Source organism: Rhea pennata, chromosome 20 (genome assembly GCF_028389875.1).
Source record: "Rhea pennata isolate bPtePen1 chromosome 20, bPtePen1.pri, whole genome shotgun sequence".
NCBI classification, from domain to species: Eukaryota; Metazoa; Chordata; class Aves; order Rheiformes; family Rheidae; genus Rhea; species Rhea pennata.
The window spans coordinates 2,294,066-2,319,624 of NC_084682.1; the positions used below are offsets into that span (position 1 = coordinate 2,294,066).

Below are 25,559 nucleotides of genomic sequence, written 5' to 3' on the forward strand. Positions count from 1 at the left end.
GGGAAAAAAGCATACATACTCCTCTGTGAGCATGGTAAATGTTGTCCCTCATTCGTTTCTCCTTCTCCACTTAATGTCTTGGGCAGGACATTCTAGATTGGAAAACTTCCCGTACTTTCTTCTACTGGAGATTAAGACGTCTTCTGCTAGAAGATGTGGTCAAGAAGAAGATTCATGATGCTAATCCTGAGCTGACGGATGGGCAAATCCAGGCTATGCTGAGACGCTGGTTTGTGGAAGTCGAAGGGACAGTAAAGGTAAATGAAAAGCAGTTTCACTAGGGCAGTCAACTTTTCTGGGCTTAAGTTCAATGAGGTTCTCGCAAGAGGAGTTTGATCTCTGATTTTTAATTGTAATGTCAAAGCACATTTTAGGTGACAAACGAGAACTTCTGGGTAGTGTTCCTGGTCATGAATAGCTTTATCGAGATACTTTTTATAGCAGGCCTAAAAAGCAAAGATACTAGGGTTCAGTAGAATTTTTCCAAGCATGTAGCACCATGGATATGAAAATCTGAGCACCTGAGGAAGGTGAACAGTTCTCTCAGCAGCACAAGGCAGGGCAATCTGTGGGAAGAAGGCTGCATAGAGGTGCTGCTGCCTGACAGAAAGTTGGTGGCAGCATTGGCAGCAAAAATCCCAGGAGTCGCAACACGTGCTCTGCACCAGCCCTGAATATCTCCATTTCCTTCTCCCTGCGCACAGTGTGCTTAAAATAGCTCAGCAGAGCTGCTATCAGTTGCAGAGGCTGTTGCAGAAGAGCTGTCCTGGCTGTGGGGACCTGTCCCAGAACACCCTTTGGGATCCTCTGTGGTATGAAAGCAGGAATTTTTTTAAATTATTATTTCATCCTGAATAATGTCCTAAATTTTGCTCTACTCACTCACCCTGAGAGGGGCAGGAGGGATGCACTGCTTGTGCTCCAGATGTCATCTTATCATCTCCTTGTCATCTGGAGATGTGCTCCAGATATACATTTGGCATATTTATAGCCAACTCATCACATCTGGCTGTCCTGCTGCTTGCAGAGGGGACAGTTGCCCAACCATGACTCCTTCCTCTGGGCTGCCCTCATACCTCATCCCCTCCCCAGGGTGGTGGGGACATCACAAGTGCCTTGCCATCAGTGACTGTTGTCATGTTGCAGCCCAAGGGGGCCCCGACCGCTCTTCCACCAAGCTTCCCACCTCTCCGCAGCTGCAGAGCGCTGCGATGCTGAGCAGAGCGGCATGCTCTCAAATGCAGGGTTACACGTTTGCTGTAAGATTTAACCACCATGGTTTGGGGGGAAGGTTGCCTCAGTACCATCCTCATCTGATAGTTTTGCTGAGGATTTCTCTTTTTAATCGTGCTTGAATTCTGAGGCTGGCAATCTCTGAAGAACAATCGCTGGAGCTGCTCTTAGGTTGTTTTTGTTGCAATCCTCCAATCTGAGTTCTTTATTTTATTTTGTTTTTTAAGTCACAAACACTCAAGGGTTCCAGAAGCAGAAAGGGGGGGAAGTGTTCTCTGGAGGGCAGCAGGCTTTCCAAGGTAGTGTCTGAGTATCTTTAAAAACGGGCATCTCGTTAGCTAATACATTACACCAATCAAGGAGAGTTATCTTAAGCCACAATTAATCTGCTCCCTGGCATATGTTGATAGGAAAGCATCATGCTGTTTCTTAATTAAAAGCAAACGGATTAAAAATGATTAATAAGAGTATTAAATATTCTCCTAAACTGAAAGCTTTGGGATTCTTGGGTAAATCTAGCTTTACACAGGTCTGCAACCACAAGGCAGCAACTGGGGTTTTTTCCCTTCCCTGAAATCTTCCTAAGTGCCCTACTTTGTATGCAGAGAGCATTTCTGTCGTGTCTAGGGGCAGAAACAAGGAGCAAAAAATAACAAGTTTAAAATAACAATAAGAAAAACCGATGAAATAAGCAAAATCTTAAGACTGAAATGACATCACTGTTTTGAGACAATCATACACATAATGTTTAAGGGAGAAAAGAATCCCAGTGTGAGCACTGGGCTGTGATCTCAGCCTGGCACCAGCATAGCGCATCTTCCTTATGTACGAGGATGCGTCCTGCCTTGCTGACAGAAACTGCCTGCGGGACCCCATGCCGAGAGGCTTCTTGTTGTCTGACTGCCAAGAGCACTGGCCTGGGCTTGAACCCGCTGGTGTGAAAGTGTGTCAGACAGGACTGATCCGAGGGGGTGGAAAAGGTCTGCGCTCCCGGTTCCTCGCTGCAGTGCTGCCTTTCACCTATGGGTGCAGCAACACTTCTGTCAACACAGCAAAGGAGCATGGCCAAGCGGAGTGACCAATTTTGTGTGGTGAGGTAGAGTTACAATGGGGAGGGTATTTTGCTGGCTTTATTGCCGTTGCTCCACGGGTGTCCGTGGTCCTTGCGAGCACATTAGCCTCCTACCACTGAGGCTGATAGCCAGAAGGCTTTGCCTTCAGGAGCACACATCCATAGTGTACTTCTGCCTCCCTCTCCCTGCCGGCGCTTGGAATTTGCTCCCAGAGTCAGGCTGTGGTGGAAGCCACGAGAGCTGAGGCGTTGGGGTTGCCCAGGAGGAGCAGTGGCTGCTCTGCTGCCCCCGGCTCACTGGTGTCTGAGCCAAGCTGCTGTGACAGCACCCTGCTCGGTGGGTAATCCAGCCCAGTCCCAGAGCCACCTATTAAATTACTGCGCTGAGCTCATTGTCATTCTGACTTTGACTTCGTTAGTGATAACAGAGAAGGATAGTGCACCTTTAAATGACGAGCTTTGTGTTTAATTACCCAAATAAAATGACATAAATATGAATGAGTGCTAATGGTGGTACTTGCTTTTCCGGAAACCATTAACAAAACGATTCTTAAATGATTTGTAAAGAAAATGAGAGGAGAAGAGAGGAGCGAGAAGGCTATTAGGCGTCTAACACACTCCTGAATTATTATGTAGTCAACTGCCTAGCGAATACCAGGCAAAATGATCTTGCAGGAGGAAAAAAAAAAAAAAGGTTTTTGTGGCCAAGGCTTTTTGTGGATGTGGACACACCGACCTCCTCTGCTATGTGCACACCTGCGAATGGGTGGCAGGTTTCGGGGCTGGGTCAGAAAGGTTCATCTGGTCTTGAGGGATGATGACCTGTTAGAGCAACTGCTTCAGTGATGGCCACCAGGAGCAGTGGGTCTGCTGCCTCTGTAGTTCTCATGTAGTCACTTTTAAAGGGAACACAAGCAGAAGAAATTTGTCAACCTTTGACATTTGCTAATTGTTAGTTACAGAATCACAGAATCAGTAAGGTTGGAAGGGACCTCTGGAGATCATCTAGTCCAACCCCCCTGCTCAAGCAGGGTCACCTGGAGCGTGTTAGGCAGGGTTGCATCCAGGCAGTCTTTGAATATCTCCAGAGAAAGACTCCATAACCTCGTGGGGCAACCTGTTCCAGTGCTAGCTGTGTCTGTAAAAGCCAAGTGCACTGGAAAAGTTGCAGAGGGTGGTCAGCCAAATACTACCCAAACTTGCCAGTAATTGCTAGTTAAATTTGAGGAGTGTCACCATGGGGAGTGGGATCGTGCAGCTGGTCAGTGGTGGCTTCATGGGACTTTGGGCACTGGGACTGGCTGGGTGACACTGGCATCGTTTTGTTTGCAGGCATACCTATGGGACAGCAACAAGGACCTAGTAGAGTGGCTGGAAAAACAGCTCACAGAAGAAGAAGGCGTTCGCTCTGTTGTGGATGAAAACATCAAATACATCTCAAGGGACTACATACTTAAACAGATACGGAGGTAAGCCAGCTGCGGAGTCCCTGTAACAAAGCAGCGCAGGCGCAGTAGGACTCGGTCTCGTATCTTAAGAGGCCCCACGGATTTCTGCTGCAGCTGGCCGTTGGGCCTCGGATAGCAGTAACGCTACTGCGGTGGGTCTTGGTGGCGTTTGCGTGCTCCCAGGGTTGTGCGCTGCAGGGAGGCGAAGCCGTGGAGAACAGGACCAGCCTTGGCACATCGCACTGGCTGGCCAGCGTCACCCCCACGATGACCCCTGCACCAGGCCTGGCTTGGTTTTGGCTTTCATTGGTGCCTAACCAGAAGGGAATGATAGCAGCACCTGGGATTTGTGGGCTGGCTGAGAATGATATTTTCATCAATAAGAGGAGCTTTTGCTACAGACTTGCCAGAGCGGGGATTTTAAATTCATTCCCTGATCTTGGCCATGTGCTCTTCCCCAGCTGAGGGAAGTAGAGCAGCCAGCTGCACTCGTTTTGCAGTAGGTTTGGCTGGGAGATGCTTAAGGAGTATGTGGAAATACAGTCTCCTTTGGAAAGGCAAATACAGGGGTGGGGCCACTGTGAAATGGGGCAATTTGTACAAAATCAGCATCTCACCTTTTTTCTGCACAGTTTTTAGCACTACTGTAAGTGCAGGTGCTTTGAGCAAAATTACAAGACACCAGAGCGGAGGAGCTGTGATCAGCAGCGTCTAAACCTCCCTGGCCATGCCTGGGCTTTCCTGAAACACGGGCTGTGAGGAGCCAGGGCTTAGAAATGTCCGTGGTGGTGTGCTTTTTCTCCATTTGAGAAGGATAATGGAAAATTACTATTTTGTGGGGGACCACTTGTGTTTTAGAGAGCTGCATATTGTGTGAAGCAAGGAGAGAATGCAAATCTGAGCCACGCTGCTGCTGTCGGCGGTGTGACCACACACGGCCGGGACGCCCGTACAGCCTCCTTCCCCTGTGTTTCGCAGCCTGAGTCGTCTTTAGCAAGCTAGCAAGTTTCTTTTGTGCTCAGTATCATAAAATACCCAGTTCCTCTTGGTTGTTGTGTAGAACTGCAGCAAACACTCTCATCCTCTGCTTCCAAACATATCCCCAAAATACTAAAACATTTGTAGAAAGATCTTTTCCTCCTGCTTGTGAGCATTACTGCTTGCATGCGTGCAGACGTTCATGCGTCAGAGCTGGGTAAGCCAGACACTTTGCTAGACTGGAACACACCTAATCTTGGTGATTTTTCTGTCCTGGCCTGGAAGGTCTCTTAAAGCAGCTTTTCCTCCTGGACAGGCGGGAGGAGGGCACTGACGCTCCCGTGGTTTGTGTCCGTTGTCTGGCTCTGTAGGGCGTCTCCCCCAGCCCTGCCCCAGCTTTCGCAGGCAGCGCCGCAGCAAGCAGGGCACCGCGGCAGACTGATGGGTGCGAGGCCCCTCCGCGGCCCCGCGCGCTCGCTTAGCGCTGGTGCCTGCTGGCTCGTCCGGGCTTGCTCTTAAAGACCCCGCGTTTCGGTCCCCCCTCCCGGGCCTGGAGCGGAGCTGGCAGCCGGGCTCGGACGCGCGCCCCGGGGCTGCCGGCACTCACCTCTCGCCTCTTTGCAGCTTGGTCCAGGCCAACCCGGAGGTTGCCATGGATTCGATTGTGCACATGACCCAGCACATATCGCCCACGCAGCGGGCGGAGATCGTGCGGATTCTCTCCACGATGGACTCGCCTTCTTCAACGTAAGAGCATCGACTGCCCGCGCGCTCCCCCTGCCCGGTACGGCGGAGGGAAAGAGAGCGAGTGCAGAATTGCCCTTTGTCTGCTCGACTGCGGCCACTGTACCGAGACGGGGAGGCTCGGGGAAATGCTGCAAGAATGACTTTTTTATTTTTTCAAATCAGACTGACCAGAGGAAGTGTGTTCTTTGGCCAGAGACACGAGGAAAACGTATAAACACAAGCGCCTGCGGAATCGAGTCACAGCTGTCTAACGGTACCTTATTTATTTAACAAAGCGTGACTGGACCGATGCGTCAGGTGGCTGTTGTCCGAAAGCGCAGCAGCCAGGCGATGAAGGGTACCACGTACCGTGAGGCCTGGGCGCCGCGGAGCGAGGGCGCTGCCTCGGGCGCTGCCTCGGGCGCTGCCTCGGGCGCCTCTTCACGCTCGGCCAGGACGCGGCAGCTTTGTGCTGACAAGTGCCAACGTTACAGCCCGCGAGAGCGCCGGTTGCGGGCGCGGGAGGACGAGCTCTGCCTTCGCGGCGCGGTGGGAACACCTCGCTCCCCCCCGGATTTGGGGACTCCGACTCCGGGTCAGCCCGCTTGTCTCTGTCGGCCAGTGGCGGTTTGTGTTGCAGACTCTGTCTTGGTCCTTGCGAGCAGGAGAAGGAGCAGTGAAGCCTGCGAGGGCGGCCGCAGCCTGGGCGCGGGGCAGGCTGCTGCGGCGCCGGGCGGAGGTGCTCCCCACCAGCCGGGGAGCGGGGCAGGGGCAGCGGTTCTGAACTGAAACCCAGCTCGTTTGGCCCTTGTGCCTGCTGTGTTGGGTTGCTTTAGAACAGTGAAGCAAGCTGGGTGACAAGCCCTGCTGGGAGGAGGTGAGCCAGGAGACCGCAGCGGACCCGTTAGCCATTTCTGCTCTTCCCCCCGTTGATTTTGAGGGGCCAGTTCTGCCTGTGACAGTCCTGGGGTGGCCCCACCGTTGCACGTGCATCAGTTAAGCGCTAGTTCCTCCCACGTGAATAGTTAACTGAAGCAGAAAGCAGATACAACCTGCCAGGGCCAGGCGGGGGAAGGACGGTTTCACGTACACAGGTGGGGTTAGAATTGCAAAAGGAGCAGCGGAGCTTTCCTGGTGCCCACCTCTCCCTCGTAGCTGTTGGAGAGGGCTCCTGGGGCCTCCCGCCGCCCTGGCGCGCGGCCCGGGAAGGGAGACACGACTGTAGGAAAAGCTGGGGTTGGTGATGGCCTTCCCGAGCGCCGACGGGCGCTTCCGCCCGTTCCGGTGGTCGCTTTGGCAGTCTGTCAGGGGTAGCTGTCTCCGATCGGTGCTCGGCAGGTCGGCAAGGAGCCAGCACTGAGCCAGGCGGCCTCAGTGGAGGTGGTGGCAGCAGCGCAGGAGAGCGCCACGGGCACCGACCCCACGCCAGTCCTTGGCTTGTTCCTACGCTTCTCAACTTCGGGGGCCTCCTGACCATTATAAGAGATCTGATAAGCAGGAGCTCTGGAGGGAGGCACAACCAGCCCAACCTTATTTTTAAGAGTAAGTAGATACTGTTACAGAGCTCTGTATTGGAGAACTTACCCCAAGGATTGTCTTTAAAGTATTTCAGATTTTACAGTTCCTCCTTTTAGTATAGCTCCTTAACAGAAGCGATATTTTTACAAGAAAATTGCCTGTGATGCCAGTACTCATACCTGTACTGTTTCCATCTGAAGGGCAGCACATCCCTTCTGGGCACGCGGAGCCGAGGCTCTGGCAAAACCAAGGGGCAGCACCCTGCGTGCTCTCTTCCTCCAGAGACGAGCACCAGCGGGACGCCTCTGCCCACGCTCAGTGGAGGTGTGTAATCCGAGGAACTAGCTTTTTCTTAAATACTAAGAACCCTCATTTGATTTGGAAGACTGTCTTTTCCCCTAGAGCCCCTGAACAAACCCCAGAGATGCTTCCACTTAGGCCAGTCTGGGCTGAGCAGGACACAGGTCCAGCAGGGAGGGCTGAGCGGGGGTGAGTGCGCACAGGCGGGTCCGACTGACGGATGCGCTCGGGACCGCTGTGAGCTCACGCTGCGCGGGCGTCCGGCTGGGCTCCTCCGCTGCTGCCACCAGGACTTTGCATCGCGTTGCCGTAGATCGAGCTCTTACTAAGGATGTCGGCAAGCGTTGCAGGAGCTGCTGTAGGTGCCAAAGTCACCCTGGGGGGGGCCCAGGAGGGCGCCCTGCTGCCTTCTGCTTCCAGCACAGCATGGCCGGGCACGTGCCGGAGGGACACAGAGCAGAGCGGGGGCACTGGGTCAGGCTTCACTTAAATTTTGGGTAAAGTAACTCCAACCAAAAGCCATTAGGTATCGCTGGAGCTGGTGCAATGGCTGGCGCTAACCGTGAGGGCGGTGCGGGCATCCAGGTTTACGTGAGCGCTGGGGCCGCTGGCGGGGCGCCGGCCCCAGCCGCGAGCGCGGGCACCGCAGACGGGCCGCACAGGGGCGGAGGGGGCAGGAGGAACCCGCTGCGCTACGTACACCTCTCGCCGGTGCTGAAGTGTTTCACTTACCTCAGTTTCTTTTAATAAAAAGAACCAATTCCAGCTGTCTGTTGCCAGGAGTGGAAATCTGTCATCCCTTGCCCCGAGCGGCGCTCTGCTTTTCCCGAAAGGAAGAGCAGGGAAGTGCACCGGGGGCACGGGGGAGCTGCAGCTGCGGGGCCCCGCGGCCTCCCGGCGCGCAGCGGCTCCTCGCCCCCTGCCCGAGCCAAGCACGAGCGATTCCCCTTCCAGCTCCTCGGTTCTGTTTTCTTCTTTAACGTTGCATTGACTGAAACGCACGGAGAAAGGGAAACCCAGCGCCTGCGCCTGCTTTCCACAGTGGTGCAGGAACTTGCGTTAACTCCCTCACGGAGCCGCGTCGGGGCCAGGGGCTGGGTGAGCTGCTGCCCGTCGAAGCTGCGGGCAGACCTCCTGCCTAAGCGCGCCCCGCTCCTGGCCTCGGCGCGCGCGGCAGGCGAGCGCGTCGCACGAGCTCCCCGCGCTGAAGGTAAGTGTTCGACCGTGACACATGAAATTGCGCCGTGAAGGCAAGGCGAGGAACTCCAGGAGTCATTCCCATGCATTTCTCAAACCCGAATCCTGAGGGTTAAAAACATAAATCACCTTAACAAACATAATGCAATTTACAGGGGAGGGAGGGGGGACCCTACTGAACTCCAGAAATGCATTTAAAACTCTTTAGTCTAAAATATCTACATATTAAAATGGCAAGAAAAGAAGTACCAAAGCTGTAAGCTCTCAAAAGCCCAAGATCAAAGTGCCATCATCTTTTAATGTAAACCTTTTGTTGCATCAACAGTCTTAGGAGGGATGAGAGACATCAAAATAAAAACTGAGACAAACTGTGGCTTTGTAGCTGTTTTTTGTTTTAGTCTCTTCTCTCAATTTGGGCCATGAAATAGGTCAGCTCCATTACTGATCAGCCTTCCCACAAATATTTAAAACAAATTGAATTGCACACCCAATACCCATCACAATTACGCCAGGCACAATAACTAAATTAGCAATTCAACAAAATAATTGGAAATGCGATTCTCTCTATTCCACAGCCTCCCTCAGGGGTTTGGCCGATCTATGGGGGGAAAACTCGGCTTTACTAATTCTGCAGCTAATTAGAGACACACTTGTAAATGAAGTTGTTTGTCTGAAAGTTGAAATTCTTGGCTGCTGCGGGGTTGGGGGGGGGGTGTAACCCGGCCCGCTGCCCCGGCCCCGCGCGCTGCCCGACGCTGAGCAGCGCTTGCAAAGGCCTCGCGACAAGCGAGTTGAAGCACGCGCTCAGCAGCCTGCTGAATCGTATCTCTGCGTTCAGCATGTTTTGCATCACCCTTTTAATGTTGCATCCAGCTCGCCGGGGAAAAACCGAGGCCGCCCCGAGCGGGTCGCACTGCAGCACTGAGGGGCACCGGCGGGCAGCGCTTGGGCCCGGGGGACGTCGGCGCGGGGGGGATGCTGGGCCCGCGGGCTGCAAACCGCTGCCGCGCTCTCAGTCGCAGCCGGGGACCGAGCTGGCGAAGGCGGGAGAAACAGGAACCGGGACAGGGCGAGGGGCTGGAGCGCGAGGGTGCTGAGCTGGAGAGCGGGGACAGGCTGTGCAACACGCGCGTGCACACAAAACCCAGCATATAGCAGCACACGCGTGCACGTGCTCACGCATCAGTCTATACAGCAACAGACACGAGTCTTACAGTAACACACAGACATGCGCACGTGCACATCAGTCTATATAACAGCGCGTGCACACACACAGTGTCTATAGCACAACACATGCATGCGCGTGTGCACACACACACACGTGCACAACATACACAGTCTATTTAGCCCTCCCCATGCTCTCGTCAGTCTATATAGCACCATAGAAATGTCAATCTACACAGAGCCACACACACACATATGTGCACACGCCTGCACACCAGGCTGTATAGCCCCTCCCCCACGCATAACCTATAATGCAACAGCTGCCCACCCACATACATGTGCATATAGCCTATATAGCCCCCCCCAAACGGTTGTCTGCGTAACACCATGCACACCCCCATCAATCCACACACTCCCCATTCTATACAGTGACAGACACACTCCAGACTACAGCATCACCGGGGGGGGGGGGGGGTGCTCTATAGACAGACGACTCGTGTGTGGGTGTCTGGCTGTCCCGGACTAGACGGACTGACGGGCACATCCGTTCCGATAGAGGCTGGCTTGTGTCTGTCTGGCTCTGTCCATCCAGCCAGTACTATATAGGCTGGCTCAGATCTGGTGCTATGTAGACTGGCAAGAGTGTGTGGCCAGCCGCGCGCGCGTGTGTGTGTGTGTGTGTGTGTGTGTGTGTGTGTGTGTGTGTGTGTGTGTGTGTGTGTGTGTGTGTGTGTGTGTGTGTGTGTTTGGGGGGGGGGGGGCCCATCCATCTCATGTGGGGGTGTGTCCGTCCGTCCGTCCGTCCGTCCGTCCGTGTCCGTGTGTGTGTGTGTGTCCGTGTGTGTGTCCGTGTGTCCGTGTGTGTCCGTGTCTGTGTCTGTGTCCGTGTCCGTGTCCGTGTCCGTGTGTGTGTGTGTGTGTGTGTGTGTGTGTGTGTGTGTGTGTGTTTGGGGGGGGGGGGGGGGGCCCATCCATCTCATGTGGGGGTGTGTCCGTCCGTCCGTCCGTCCGTCCGTCCGTGTCCGTGTGTGTGTGTGTGTCCGTGTGTGTGTCCGTGTGTCCGTGTGTGTCCGTGTCTGTGTCCGTGTCCGTGTCCGTGTCCGTGTCCGTGTGTGTGTGTGTGTGTGTGTGTGTGTGTGTGTGTGTGTTTGGGGGGGGGGGGGGGGGGGCCCCATCCATCTCATGTGGGGGTGTGTCCGTCCGTCCGTCCGTCCGTCCGTCTGTCCGTGTCCGTGTGTGTGTGTGTGTGTGTGTCCGTGTGTGTGTCCGTGTGTCCGTGTGTGTCCGTGTCCGTGTCCGTGTCCGTGTCCGTGTCCGTGTCCGTGTGTGTGTGTGTGTGTGTGTGTGTGTGTGTGTGTGTGTGTCCGTCCAGCACTATATAGGCTAGCTCATGTCTGTCTGTTGCTATGTAGACTGACACGTTTGTCAGCCCAGCCGTCTGTCCATTACTATATAGGACTTTTTTATTACTCGTATGTCTGTGTCCATCAGTCTGTCCGTCCGTTACCACTGTCCATCTGTTACTATATAGACTGGCTCGTGTCTGTCTGCTGCTGTATATAGACTGATCTGTGCTCGTGTGTCTGTCACTATATAGACTCTGTGTGTGTGCCTGTTGCTAGACTGACTCTTGCATGTGTTGCTATAGACTGCCATGTGTCTGTCTGTTGCTATATAGACTGGGGGGGGGGGGGGGGGGGCTGTAGACTGACGTGTGTGTGTGGGGGGGGGGTAGCTATAGACTACTGTGCTCTGTACTGATCTCTGTGTGTCTGAGTGTTGATAGAGACTGATATGTGTGTGGTGCATTACAGACTGACGTGTGTGTGTGTGTGTGTGTGTGTGTGTGTGTGTGTGTGTGTGTGTGTGTGTGTGTGTGTGTGTGTGTGTGTGTGTGTGTGTGTGTGTGCGCGCGCGCGCGCGCGCGCGCGCGCTTGCGTGTTAGCAACCATCGGGCCTGCGTGGCAGAGCCGGCCCCGGCGGGACACAGGAGCCTGCGGAGCCCCGCTGCTGCCACCGTCCTCCTCACAGCACAAACAGCATGTATTTTTATTTATAGGTAATAATAATACTAAAAACAGTGTATTTAAATTAAAGAAATAAAAAAATAGCCTACTGCATGAAAAGAAATTAGAATGCTTCCCTCACTCTGAGGGAAACATTGCACCAAGACTCACAGCAACAGCCCTGCAATGAGCGCTCAGCATCCGCCACACGGGCACCCGGATGCGGTGTCACAGTTTATGAAAATGCAAAGCAATCAACCCATCTGTCTTTCAGACAGCAGCTGAGTTACAGGATCCATAACAAATATAAAGTTTCCCGGGTCTTCTTCTCTTGAAGGAGAGGGTGCCCTGACTCGCAGACCCCCCCCCCCCCCCCCCCTCCTTGGGGGCGTACGTGGCACCGCTGCCCATCGCCCGCCGTCAGCCCCGGTCCCTGACCAAGACGCGCCCTGAGCAGTTTGCAGTAACAGGGCTTCGCGTGTCCCCGAGGTGCCATGCAGACAGGCAGGGCGCAGAACTCCGGGCCACGTCCAGGCGAAGGAAAGCCAGTCCGGATCGCGGTCGGACACAGCAAACGGGGCCAGCACCTGCCCCGTCACTGTGAAACTTCCAGGGATGGGCACCTGCCCACCGAAAGGCTTGGAGCAGGCATCAGAACTGAGTGTATTTGTCGTATTACGAAGCTCAGAAGCAGGGCTTTCCAGTTAGTGAACAGACATAAAGGTTATTGCACACCCTGACGTGTTCTGGATGTCATTAAAATAACACCCACCACTCCGCTACCGCCTCTGGCTTTCAGCAGCACCCGGAAGACGCCGGGGTGAAGCGGGTGCCTGCCCTGGGCGCCGTGCCGGCCGGCGCGGGTGAAATTGCTGCGGCCGTGCCGGCAGCGCTGCGGCGGGCGCTTCCTGCGCGCTCCCGCCTGCCTGCACCGCGCCGGCCGAGCAGCGCTCTGCTGCCGGGCCCCGGAGACGCCGCGGCTGCCTGAGCCCTTGGCTGCACTCATCAAACTGGGACCATCAGTTTACAGAATGTTTTAATTAGGTTGTAGAAAACACAAAACAAAGACACTGTAGTTCGTGTGGTCACAAGCATTGGCCTTCTTATTACACATACGTATGCACATGTTATTTACGCAAGATAACCTCCATTTGAGATTGATCACAGCAGGCTAATAAATTCCCCTTACGGGGATTTAATTTCCAGCTTCTGACCTTTGGATACAAAAACCCCACAGAAATTCCCAAGTGAGCCATCTCCGCTGGCCAGCTCTACACTCGTGCCGGCAGCTCTCAGAAGCGTGTCATGGTGATGGTGAAGCTAGGATGGCTCGGAGTCATGATCAGCAGAAATAATTAAGTGTGCAGGATCAATGCTAGACCGAAAATTCACCAAGATCTTCTAATTCCAGGGACAGCCCCTGACGTGTCCTGCGTCATGCTCATCACCAGTCAGAAAATGTCCGTGCCAGCAGCAAGTGCTGCTTCAGAAACTGGAGTGTGAAGGGGAAGGTCTGGCTGGCTCTACGAGTGAGCACCTTCTCTGGGTTTTAAGGCCACGTTAATTATGTAAATGACATTTAAATCCTCTTGACTCAGTGAGAATAAAGTCACACGTTCCAGATATGCAGTCAATGACCAGAACTACACGCTTCAAAAACCCTCACCTATCCCACAAATAAAAAACTCAAAAGGTTTAATTCAAAGGTGGGTGAGCAGACTTGGGGGGGGGGGGGGGAAGGAGGGCTGGTGGTCCCTGCTGGGCTCAGTGGGGCCCCCAGCAGAACACCGCACCTGTGCTGAGCAGACTGCAAAATCAAGGGATTGAAGAAGAGGTGGAAACGGAGCGCCTTCGGGAGGATGCACGGAGGGCGCCCAGGCACGCTAAACGTCTGTCCCACGCGCGGCATTCTGCCGCTGAACCTTTTATTGGGGATCGGTGTGCAACAAACGGCCCCGCACAGCGGGGGCCCAGTGCGGCAGCCCAGTGCGGCAGGCAAGAGCACGCTGCAGCTCTGACCTCAGCAAGAAGCGTGCTAACGCCTCGTGCAACCCCACGGGGTGCTCTTCAGGCAGGCTGAGGAGCCAGCCAGCCTCCGGCGAGGCCTCGCTCCAGGCGCTCTCGGGCAGCAGACGCGAGCGCAGGAGGGCAGGGCTGCCTGCTGCCACCGCGCACAAAAGTGGCTGAAGTACGGGAGAGCCTGCAGCAGCGCGGGTGGGACCTGCGCAGCCGACCACGGTGCGGGGCCCGCCGGGGGTCAGGCCCGATGCGCGAGCCCAGCGCTAATTCTGCTCGGGTTCTTCAGGGCGCGCGATTTTTCCAAACAGCGAACGATAAAGCTCTGTCCTAGGGAAAAGAGGAGGGGGAAAAGTTAGTTTTCAAGGTCAAAGTGGAAGCAAGAGGCAGGCAGCAAAACCATCCGCTCCTTAAAATGAAAAGGCCTTGTATAATTAAAAATGCATTCAACATTCTTTATTAATAAATACAAGCAAAGGGGAGAACTTGCCTAAGACCAATCACACATAGTACAGAAATATGTAAATATTTCAGTGTGCCTGGATACCATATCTCTAGAGAATGAGGTTTTCTATAAGTTTGCCCTTTACAGAGAGGCTCTTCAAGAAAGAAAACAAGATTGAATATTTTAATAGGATGTATGAGACCGCAGAGCCATAAGAGGGATTCAATCAGACAGCCTACGTGGAACTATAATTTAGTTTTCATACATTTCCTTGGACTTGACGGTACTTGAAAAACAATGAAAATGACCCAGCAACAAGATTCCAATTAATATCACGTATGCAGCAATTCTGATAAGAGGAGCAAGTTTCTCTTAAAAAAAAAAAAAAGAAAGAAAAAAAAAGGGGGGGGGGGGAATAAAAAATGTCGATCGGTGTTATTTATTTATTTTTAATTTAAAAACCAAAGTAACTTGGTTAAGAAGAGAGATGGAGGAAAAAAGAAAGCATTTTTATAAATCATGCAATTCTGGAAATCAAGGAAAAAGCCTTTGGGAGAGCATTACTTTCTACAAATGCACTTTCCAAATCAACTAGGCCCTTTAGCAGCCCATTGTAAGAAGACAGCACATGCAGCCCCCCAGAATATTGTTTATACTGGGAAGGGATGTTTTCCTTCAGAGTTTGCTAACAACCTGCTATTAGAACAATAATCAAAATTATCTGTGGGTCTGTGTTTCCGCTGCCAGCCAGGGCCAGCACCCACTGCAAAAGCCAGGTCAGGAAAACTGTCAGTATTTCTCTGGAGCAGGAGAAGAAAAGAGATCATTTTTCAGCACTTGAGAGTCAATGAAAGAAGGATTCAAAGGATGAAATTCAGACCTGAGGGAGATGCTATGATTCTGGCTACTACCTCAACTAAGACCACAACAGGTCTCAAGCAAGACCACACCAGCTGGGGGCTGTTTTAATACCTTGCTTCTACAGACATCAATAGAAGACAGTAACTGTTTTGAAAAACGTCTACCTTTTTCCAACACTTCACTGGAGAAAGTTACTTGTCAATTTCTGCGAAAAAAAGAACTTTCACGTTTTTAACAGTAACAGTAAAAAAGGCCAGGAATTAATATTTAATCAGTTTCTTCTGACATGCACCAGGCGCAAAATATCAGTTCTAACCGTGCAGGAGCATCGACCGCTACACAAAAACATTCCCATTCACAGGGCTACATTTCTTAAATTAATTCATAAACTTATTAACCCATCAGGTGTTCCACCATCAGAAAATCAATCCGTACCCAAAGAGTGAATGGGCAATGTCTGTTGTGTAGAGAGACACTGTCTCCTTGCCTAACAAAATGGTTGTTGCTACGGCTATGTGTAAAACTCAGCGCAGCCTAGCCTATGAGGCTGTAACTGGAGTTTCTGCACTACATCAAGCGCATGCGTGCACTTTATGGCAAGTTTAACAAAAAAGCAGAACCAAAAGAGAAGTGATAGCTGAAAAGCTGATGCTACCCTGAGCTATGGAGAGCAGGAGAGTAGGGCTGAAGTGTTGGAAATGGCACCTGAATTAAGTGCCAAAAATACAGGGCTCAGACACAAACACCAAAGAAAACAGTAGGAGAGCAGCAGAGGAAGGCGCTGCCCAGGGAGGCTGCCCAGGCTCTCCCAGGGTACCAGCCCGCAGCCAAAGTGAGAGGCAAAACAAGGCCAAAGTAGAGAAGTTCAGAATCTGGGGAGAAACTACAGGCATTTAGTTTAAAACAACAGGCAGAGGCCAATATTGCAGGAGGTCCAGCTTCTTCTGATGACAAAGTGCTGCAGTGACAGGTAGGAGAGAAACGACTGCTCTAAGTGTGCAAACTCAATATTGCGTTCAGTACCAAAGCCTCCTCCAGATCTAACAAATCTCCAGTAGAAAGGGACACAGCAGTGCTGCACGTGTCCTGCTCTCTCCCTGGAGGACAGAAATGCCAATGAGCCAGTCAGAGGAGAAAACCCAAACTCTCCTGTAAGGGTGCAAACACCTCCCGGTTTACCTGTGCTGCAGACAGCCCTCGAGAAATCATTATCTTCACCATGCAGGGAAAAAAAAGGAGCAAGAGGATTGCTTTACTGAAGCCTACAGCATTTCCAGCCTTTTTGACTGTTAGTTGACAAATGTAACTCATGTTTACTGTTTCAACTGAGAAACGAGATGGCAAATAGTGAGCTGCAGTACTGACAAAAAGGATGGTGCAACTTTAAGACTCCATCAGTTCGCTGGAAGGAAAATGCAGTGATGCTACTTGGGCCGCCAGCAACCACCGCCCTCCAGCCTTGCTTTGCTGGCTTGACTCAGACCCCATCATTACACTGAGCAAATGTTTCCACTTGTGCTGCAATCGCAGTGCAATTCCTGCGCAGAGTGTGGTGGCTCCTGTCCGCAGCAGGGTTCGCGTGTCGGGAGCAGAGAGGGAAATGCTGAAACCAGTGTTTTGATAGAACATCATTTCATACTCAGGTGGGCAAAGCTGACAAACACTCGCAGTTTGCTTGTGTCAGAGAAAGCTGATGGCTTGGAGACTTGAATGAAACGCCACTACATGTTTCATTTTAAATACTGAGGGTGACTAATCACATTGAGGAAAACAACCTATGCAAGATAAATTATAATACTAAATGCACCCACTTTGCTGGTTCTCTCCAACCCACATGGGCTGTAGTGGGAGCCAGCCAAGGCCTCATTAAGTTGACAGCTCCATGTACTGACTGCAGCCCATTTACTGTTGTGCTAGAGAAAAGCATGTCTGCAAAAGAAGAATTCTTCCAGCTCAGACAGCAGGAGCTTGCTACTCCTCTTTCACGAGGTTGTTTCCATTTTCTCTTCCACCTTAGGGATGCTGCTGTTCTCCCAGCTCGGGGCTTGAAAGGAAGCCTCTAGTCTGTGCAGCTCCCACAGGTTTTTTAATACATACACGAAGCACAGGCAGCAAAGACATCATTAACCAGGTAAGTCCCAAGCTATTAAATAGCACACAGTTCGCACATCCAGCCTCCGCTCACAGCCCTCTGTGTTTTGCTAGGGAACACCATGGTCTCACATACTTCCTTCCCCCCTCTGCGCTCTCACACAGCTTTTGTGCAGCAGACCTAAACACCATTTCACATGAGCTTTCGCCTCTTCCCAACCCTGGTGCCAGTGAGCAACAGAAACTGTTTTTATTTTGCAAAATACTTAGTCATCAGCTTGGAAGCACAAAGCAGAGATCTCACTGGCTAGGCTGGGTCTGGATTTTCTGTACAACACAAGGGACTTCAAATGGCTAAAACCACCGTAACATCTTTGCTGTAAATCATTTATGTGATAACAGCTCAAAGGAAGCGAGTCCTGGTTGGGAGCCTTCATGCTCCAATATAAAAAGAAATGCAAGCAAGAAGCTGCCCCTCTGTTTGCCAGAGGCCACACCACCCAAGACACCCTGCTGCCAGGGCCCAGAGAGCACGCTGCAAGGCCCCGTGCTCGGGCACAGCGGGTATGCCCTGCCTGAACACCCCTGGCCAGCAAGCAGCAAGAAAAGGACGATGGCTCCTTGTAAGCACTCTGCGTCTGCTTGGAATTTCAGTTCCAGGGACTCTGCAGTTTCTTGAACACAAAAACACACACACACATATATGCCTGAGCTCTCTTCCCTACCACCATGACTAGGTAAGACTACACTATTTTAGGCCAAAAATCTTTTTTCTTTCTTTCTTTTTTTTTTTTTTTTTTTTAAGGAGAATGCAGTTTTTCTACACCGCATATTCCCTTCCCCTTTTATATCTTTATTCTTTCTTTCTTACAGTCTCAAATAATGTAGAAAGGTTCAAATGCAATGGCGCGCTCTGGGCAACACCTATAAAAACTAGCCAAAGACAGTAAGAGTTCCCATGCTCTCCCAGGGAGCAGGCAAAAGCCCAAAGCAGTGTTTGTTTCTTTGCAGGCTGCCTTGACCTTTTCCCACTGGTGGAGAACTGGTCTTCTAAGGTTCCTGTCTTCATTTTTGGTTTTTGATAGTTTCCTAATGAGTACAAGAGTTCAGGGATCAATGCTGAATTTGCTCCAATCCTACAGACTTTAAATAAACAGTTATTTTTCAAGCAAGCAGGGCCCAGATTAAGTAAGAATCTGACTTCTCTGGCTAGGCAATGTTGTTGGCCATCACAGACGGACAGGTGCATTCCCAGGTTCCAGCGGTACAAGGGAGGGCTAAACCTTGCCCCCACAGTCGCATGCAGGGTGTTCCTGCGATGCCTGGCCCCGCACTCGGCAGCTCTGCTGTGCTGCACCTCCCTTCCCAGCACACTGCAGGCATCCTCCGTCAAAGCTGGAATTCAAAGGGGGCTGTCGGGAAACACAGGGTGCAACACATACCACAACCCGTTCCGAGAACGGCTTCAGGTGCTACAAGATAATACAGCGTGGGCAGACGCTGGCAGAGCATCGGGAGAAGGGAAATCAAGCAACTCCTCCTCCAACTCCAAAACATAAGAAACACTTTACTCTGCCAACTCCTCCCCCGAAAAACCCACAACCCTTTTTTCCCCTATTATCATCATCCAGGCTGCCTTTCTTCTACAGCATCTCCCCTCAGCAGGATTTAACCATGCAGAGAGTAAAACTCATCAATCCTCCAGGTTTAACCTTGTCTCTGTTTCAATTCACTAGGGTAAGTGTGGATTTTAATACTTTCAGCCCCCTTAAGGCTATGCATAATGAACTTGGATTTTTGTTAAAAACATAAAATTTCTCTCCTCCACCCACATATATTAAATGTCAGACTTGAGCCACTGAGTTGAAACAACCCACCCCACTGCAAGCCTGCTCCTGCCACATGAAGGAAAGGTGACTTTAGCACAAAAGGGTTCTGGTATTAGCAGCAAGCTGAAGAATAACCTATGCTGAGTAATTAACAGTACTTACACCTGAGGTAGAGTGTGGAAGGAGCAGGTCGATACAGGGGTCTTCCTTGAATTAAAATTTAACTTACCCTTTATTGCAACCTACAAAAGCAAGTAATGAGCACTAACATTTTTATTTCTTTTAAACTGTCATTTAGGCTGTAGAGGGGATAATTACCTATTTCCACTGTAGTAAGGTTTTATCACCCTTAGTGAGGCATTTTCTAATTTAATATTTTTACTATATTATCATAAAACCTGTTTCTGGAAAAAATGATCACGAACCGCACAGCCATTTGCCATAAAACATGTGTGTGTAAGTACCCTGGATTAATTATTTATGTATTTCTTTCGAGCTCACTCCAAAGGCAGAAGGGAGCAAAGGTGCTAGAGACACCAGGGGGTTCTGCCCAGGCACACAGGACCCACCAGCACCTTGGAAGTCTGTGCCGGTTCCTTCTTTCAATGCACCAGCAGCCGGAGACCGAAGGCAGACGTGAGGGGCACGCTTTGCTCTCAGAGCCCTCATACAGTTCAAAGGAGCCTGTCTTGGGGCTATTTACAACTGGGGCATGGCTACGTTGGATTTTGGGAAGAGTAAGGAAGGGATGGCCTCTATGCCTGATTCATGCTGGAAGGGCAGTCGGACGGCAATCCCTGCCCAAGGCCCTGCCAGCAGCTCTGCTCCGCTCCCATCCACAGCCCTCGGTGCAGCCCCAGCACGACTCCTCGTGCGCAAGCCCCGGCCAAGCACTGGGCACCCAGCAAAGGACAGGGCTGCGTGGGTAGAGATGCCTGGCCAGGCTGGCCCCCACTCCAGCCCACTGCCTCCCTGCTCCGCTGCCCGGCTCCTGCCATCCAAAACGGCGCTCTTGGTGCTAACGGCATCATTAAAAAAAAAATCGAATACGAAGCGCACTGACTTACACACTTAGCCTTCATGTGTTGACTAATTCACTAGTGGACTTTACCACCCTCCAAATCCCACATACTGCTACTATAAGTTTTTGTAGGCAAAAATCTTTTAAACAGACAGCAAGTAAACACAAAGTGCAGGAGTGTCCCGAGCAAACAGTAACAGCAAAAGCACACTTGATAAATATATAAATTACAGAAACTGTTTAATAGTTCCCTGGGAATCTACTTTCCCCATCTGCAGTAGCACTCTTCCACTAAATATACAAAGGGGAAAACAAATACATATACACATGTGGGAGGGGAGAACAGCTAACACTGTACTATTTTGTATAATTATAATCATGTTATTTCTTTTTTCAAAAATACAGTTCTGTAGAATAGTAAAAGAATAATGTTAAGGGAGGAAATTCAGTTTCTAGCAGGGCTTTTTCAGAGTGCTATTAATATGACAATACTGCGTGAGTAACTACTGTGCTATGCTGTTATAAAAATACCCTCCAACAGTTTTCTCTACCTTTTCTCATGTACCTTTTCCTTCCTCTCTTCTCCAGGCCAAAAAAAGGTAATTTAGAATAGGCCCCAAGCAGTACAGAAATAACTATACCTACCCCATCCTAGTGAAGTCCTCCATCGGGAACAAGAATTTTTAATTCACAAAAATTGGAGAAAGGCACATCATGAACACCCATTGAGAAAGATAGGATGGAAAACACATAGCTCCTAATGAAAGAGAAGCTGGCTGCAGAACAGATAGCTGATTATTTTCTTGGAAAACTTTGTGCATCCTAAGAGACCTTTTGTCCACCAGCATGAAATTCAGATTACTGGGTCTCTAGCAAGTTGGGCACATAACCAGAAAGATTAAATAAACTGGAGTCCTTCATTTCTCAAATTCTAGTAAAACGCTTTACCCAGTATCAGCATATACAGTGTGGGATTTGACTCTGTACTCACACACCTTCTAACACGCATTTCCCACACCAGTATTTGCGCAGCGACAAATCCATGCTCTGGATGATGGTGCACAGCAAAACAAGCAGCAGCAATCATCAAAGCAGAATTAAAACACCTATGTCTTTTCAAGCCAGGGCCTGAAATACAGAGCAAAGCGCTTCTCCGCGTCCGGCCCCAGCTGCACGGCTCCCGGCGGGAGGCAGCCCCACGAGGTGGCACTGTCTCACTCGCTTCCCTGCCACGGCCGCAAAAGCGGAGCGCACAACTCCGGCTATAAATTACCAGCCAGACGGCTCTCATCGCCATGCCCAGCGCTCGAAGGAGAGGCAGAAAGGTCTGCTTCAATTCCCTCTTTCTCAGGCAGGTCAGGATTGGGCCCTCCAAGTCTGCGCAAATGCTTTTAGCCCCACGGCTTTAAATTACAAAAGGTGACATGTGACCTCTGGTTTGTCTCATGAGATCAGGCACAAGATTTATAAATACTTCAGAAAGCTGGTTCTTGCCCTAAACAAAGGGACTCTGCACGTTTTGCGAGGACGGACCCGGTGCTAGGGTGGGTGGACAGCAGACACACGGAACAGCTGCTTCTTAAGGGACCCTCCGCTCTCCCAAAACTGAATCAGACCTGAGTTCAGATTTGCCATCTCTGTCACCGGTTCTGAACGTTTTCCCCCTTAAATCAGCACACACTTCACAGCCATCTGGCTACATTAACGTGAGCAGTGAGGACACCTCTCATCTTCATTGTGGTCTCAACAGCTTTCACATTTTGATATGAGCTTTTACAGCATAAACCACTAGATAAACATCATCTCCACAAGCAAAATCAGTGGGAGCATAAAACATGTGAAGAAGTTGCTGGAAAAGCAGCTAAACACAGGGAGGTTGACAAAACTCCAGCACGCTCCACTGGCATGCTTTCTGGCAGCTTTAATTTCCAATTTTCCCTATAAAATTTATAAAATGTTGCCTTCTCAGTCTCTGCTTTTAAATGGATATGTAAGCAGAGCAGCCACTGTACTGCTGTGCGTGCACGCACCCTCTGCACACTACGCAAGGAGGGGAACATTCTTTGTGTATCTTAACGTCCCATATTCCTAGGATGATTTCCCTCTTTCACAGCTTGACTGTTTTATAACATATTTGATGCAGGAGAAGACAAATTGTCTCATGAAGAAAGAACGACAAATCATCTCGCAGCTCTTCACAGGTTATTTTTTTCCCCTTTAAAAAGGAAATTTCCATAACAGAAGCATCCGTCTCCTTACTAGGGATGTCAAACATCCAATGTTGGGATGCAATGACTTCAGCTCATTGGCACAAGCCAGGGTCACATATACCACTTCACAATTGCCAACTTCAAAGCATATAAAACCTCCTTCAAATGCCAGTCTTCTACCAACGACGGTTAAAAGCCATGGGATACTTAACTGCATCTACAGAAACTGACTTCTAAGGATAAGTCAAAGGTCAGACTGGAAAATCAACCATGCAGAACAGGTTTGGTTTCAAAAGACAACACATCCAGGCTCTGCCAGGAGCCATGAAAGAGCCAGTCCAGGGTGTGCTGCAGTGTATGCACACTGGGCATGCACAGGCCTCCCTGAGAAGGTCCACATGGCTTCCAGGAGAGACCAGGAGAAGGTCTCTGGCACACGAAGGAGCTCCTCTCTCCAAATCACAGAGCCAAGTGGGCAGCTTGCCCTGCCACCCACACCTCATGCCCAAAACACCTCTTCCCTCTAAACGCTGGGACACTGCACTCAAAGAGACTCCCCTGCATGCTGGCATTAACCCTGTGTTTCACAAAAGAGAGCCAAACAAAGCAGGCCACACTTTCTTCCAACTATCACAGAATCATAGAATCTATGTCTGTACAGACCTAGAAGAATCCTCCTCATAGCTCCTATAGGTTTGGGGTTGCATAATGCACCAACTACTCCTTCAGTTATTACAGAAAGTAGCACTTTGTTTCCTTCAAGCAACTTCCATCTTGGTGAGTGGTGCTGGATTGACAATTCCAGAGCCCAAATTCCTCCATTAATCTAGTCTCATAGTGTTTTAATACCCAAAGCACAAAGTGAGCAAAGTTAAAGGCTGGTATCTCACCAACTTTTTTTTAAAAAAACATTAAACTCCTACATCGTATCTGAAAATTAATCCTTTAATACCAGGATTTCCTTCTATGTACCCCCTCCTGCTTGCAGTAAGACACACTGTGACAAAGCAATGGCACTAAGTCCAAGAGCTAGAACACTGATCAGGAAAATACCCAACATCCTGGCTGAATCCGAGGGAAATGCTCTAATCCAAACCTCACTGGCAGCTGGATAATCTATGTCTTAATTCAGCTTCCCAGCAGGCACTGGTCCACTTGTGCGAGAACAGCCAACAGCACTGCTCTAGGTGCTATGAGAGTGGGCTGGATGCTCTTACACCAAGCACAACCTGGGGCCCAAGGAACTGCCGGAATCACTAGCTTAGTTTCTTGCACTTGGCTAAGAGATTTTGGGCAGTGGTTCTTGCCCTAAGTCCAGTTCAGTTGCCATGTGAGTGTGCGCTCTCAAAGTCAACCACAAAACATACCACTGTAAAACACAGTAGAGCGCAGGGTTGTGACTTGGGGGAGTGTCGAGAGACTGTTTACATGCATATTTATGTATATACACTTACTCAACACTGCCAGAGCACAGTGTGCTGGAAATATCTGGTCAGCACTCAACCCCATGCTAAAAAAAAAATACATACACACACACACACATATATATATATATATGTATGCAGAGAGGAACTGTCCCCGACCAAATCCCGCAAGATACCGGCAGTACCCAAGAGCAGGAAGGATGAGCCACATCATGCACACGGTCCCTAGCTCGAAGGTCCAGCTTCCCAGCAGGGTGGTCCTGCAGACTCCAGGGACATGACAATAAGATAACTTCCCCTACAGGCAAAGAAGTCATCTTGCTAAACTAATACCATCAGCTAGTGGTGTATGATCAATACTGCCAAAAGGAAGAGACTTGCTAACTGGTGACAAAACACAAAACCACAATGATAAGCAGTCTAAGAAAAGCAAGGGGAAATTGCCTTAGCTCCCAGAAAGGCTTCTGTACCTCAAGGCAAAAAATGGTGTCAAACTGTATCGCATGGTTTGACACAACACCATTACGGCCACCTTCTCTGTAATTTGGCTGATAACTGATGCAAGTCCTCATCCGAATGAAGAGCCACTTGCTGAGGTAAGCAACAATCTATCGAAATGCCAATAGATTTTGCCCCACCTTCATCCAGTTATAAATCCCAGTTCTGAATTTTAGCTTGCACTTGCTAATACATCTCTTTTGTCCTGCTTGACTTTAGTGCAGAAAAGCCTCCTTTTGCCTCCCATGTCTGCACTGGGTGCCATCTTTAATGATGATGTATGGGTGTCCTTTTCCCAAGCGGGGCTGTGGGGAGGGGGTCAAACATGTGATACCGCCAGCATGTGTATCAACAGCAAATTATAAACCATGTCAATCCAAGTTAATGCAACACTGTAATCCTCTTTAACAAGAGATCAAATCAGTGCCATGAGTTATGTTCATTCTGTAATCTGATAAGAAATAGAGTGAGCCTCTAATAAAAGAGTAATGAGAGCCCTTAATGATGCTGTTAAAAGGTAGTGCCAGTTAAAATATTGCTGTTGTTCCAGCTGATTAGATCACTGTTGCATATTTGTGCAATCTTGTTTCACCTGTCAGAATAACCTCAGTTGTCGTGGGAGATAAAGGTGTTTGGACCAAACATCTCTATCCTTAAGGAACATCTCTCCTACAAGTTACCAGTGTTCCTGAGGTGAAAAAATGATTTTCCTCAAAGTTAGCAGTAATTTGATACTGTATCTTTTTCTTTAAAGGGTTTGCATTCAGTTTCTGTTCCACAAACACAGAGGTAATCATTCGCCCATAATATATATAGTGCAGCGATCTGAAGACCTGTATATCAAATTTGACAGAGAAATGTAACAAAAACAAAAGCCACACACAGTTCCTCCTGGAAACACAGACTTCACCAAAAGTTCTTGCTAAAACCTGGCTGTTCATAAGATCCAGCCTTGTGGATATGGCAGCTGTGCGTGTAATGAAAATATGCACTTGGATTTGCAGCAGCAATCTCTAGCTTCAGTTTATCCTTAAAGAAATAGATCTTCCCAGCATAGGAACTTTCAGTGGGCAAACAGATGATAGATCTCCGAAAAAGTTAAGGCTGTTTAGAGCTAGGCTATCAGAGAAAGACCGCACAGAAGATTCCGGTTCAGCTATTGGCTCTGGCACAGACCTGCTGGGTCACCTCTGGCTGCTTAGGCTCTCAACTCCCATGGATTTCTGGGCTGAAATGCCTTTGTATGGGCTCTCATTTCCTTGTTCCCTATGTGTAAAGTAGGGATGACTGGCGTCTTCCAAGCCTTGTTGTACATGCTGGTGCTGTAAGCTGGCTGCATTAAAAATTACATTGTGCTCAGATACTGGAGCAATGGGATCAGCAAAGCACCTTTGGCCAGGTAGGTGGGAAAAGCAAATTTCAAGGGAAGTCCAAGAAGTGGCACCTCCATGATGCCACCCTCAAACCAAGGTGAATTGTGATCTGAGAAAGATCAGTCCTGGATTTAATCATGGATAATTCC

General features: G+C 50.1%; 2 protein-coding genes across 14 annotated transcripts in view; one reads left to right on the forward strand and one right to left on the reverse strand.

Moving 5' to 3' along the window:
* The window catches only part of ACACA (acetyl-CoA carboxylase alpha), a 159,514-nt gene extending 151,474 nt beyond the window's left edge, over positions 1–8,040 (forward strand). For all 12 annotated transcript variants that reach the window (XM_062592431.1, XM_062592424.1, XM_062592435.1 and 9 more), the window contains 3 exons: positions 87–257; positions 3,638–3,774; positions 5,356–8,040. In XM_062592431.1, the coding sequence (XP_062448415.1) occupies positions 87–257; positions 3,638–3,774; positions 5,356–5,482 (435 nt within the window). In that variant the 3' untranslated portion in view covers positions 5,483–8,040. The remainder of the gene's footprint in view (positions 1–86; positions 258–3,637; positions 3,775–5,355) is intronic.
* A 4,621-nt stretch (positions 8,041–12,661) lies between these two features.
* The window catches only part of AATF (apoptosis antagonizing transcription factor), a 56,036-nt gene continuing 43,138 nt past the window's right edge, over positions 12,662–25,559 (reverse strand). Inside the window, exon 12 of one of the 2 annotated variants that reach the window (XM_062592401.1) lies at positions 12,662–13,983. In XM_062592401.1, the coding sequence (XP_062448385.1) occupies positions 13,944–13,983 (40 nt within the window). In that variant the 3' untranslated portion in view covers positions 12,662–13,943. Of the gene's footprint in view, positions 13,989–25,559 lie in introns of both variants that reach the window. The other variant, XM_062592400.1, reaches the window with a different exon arrangement.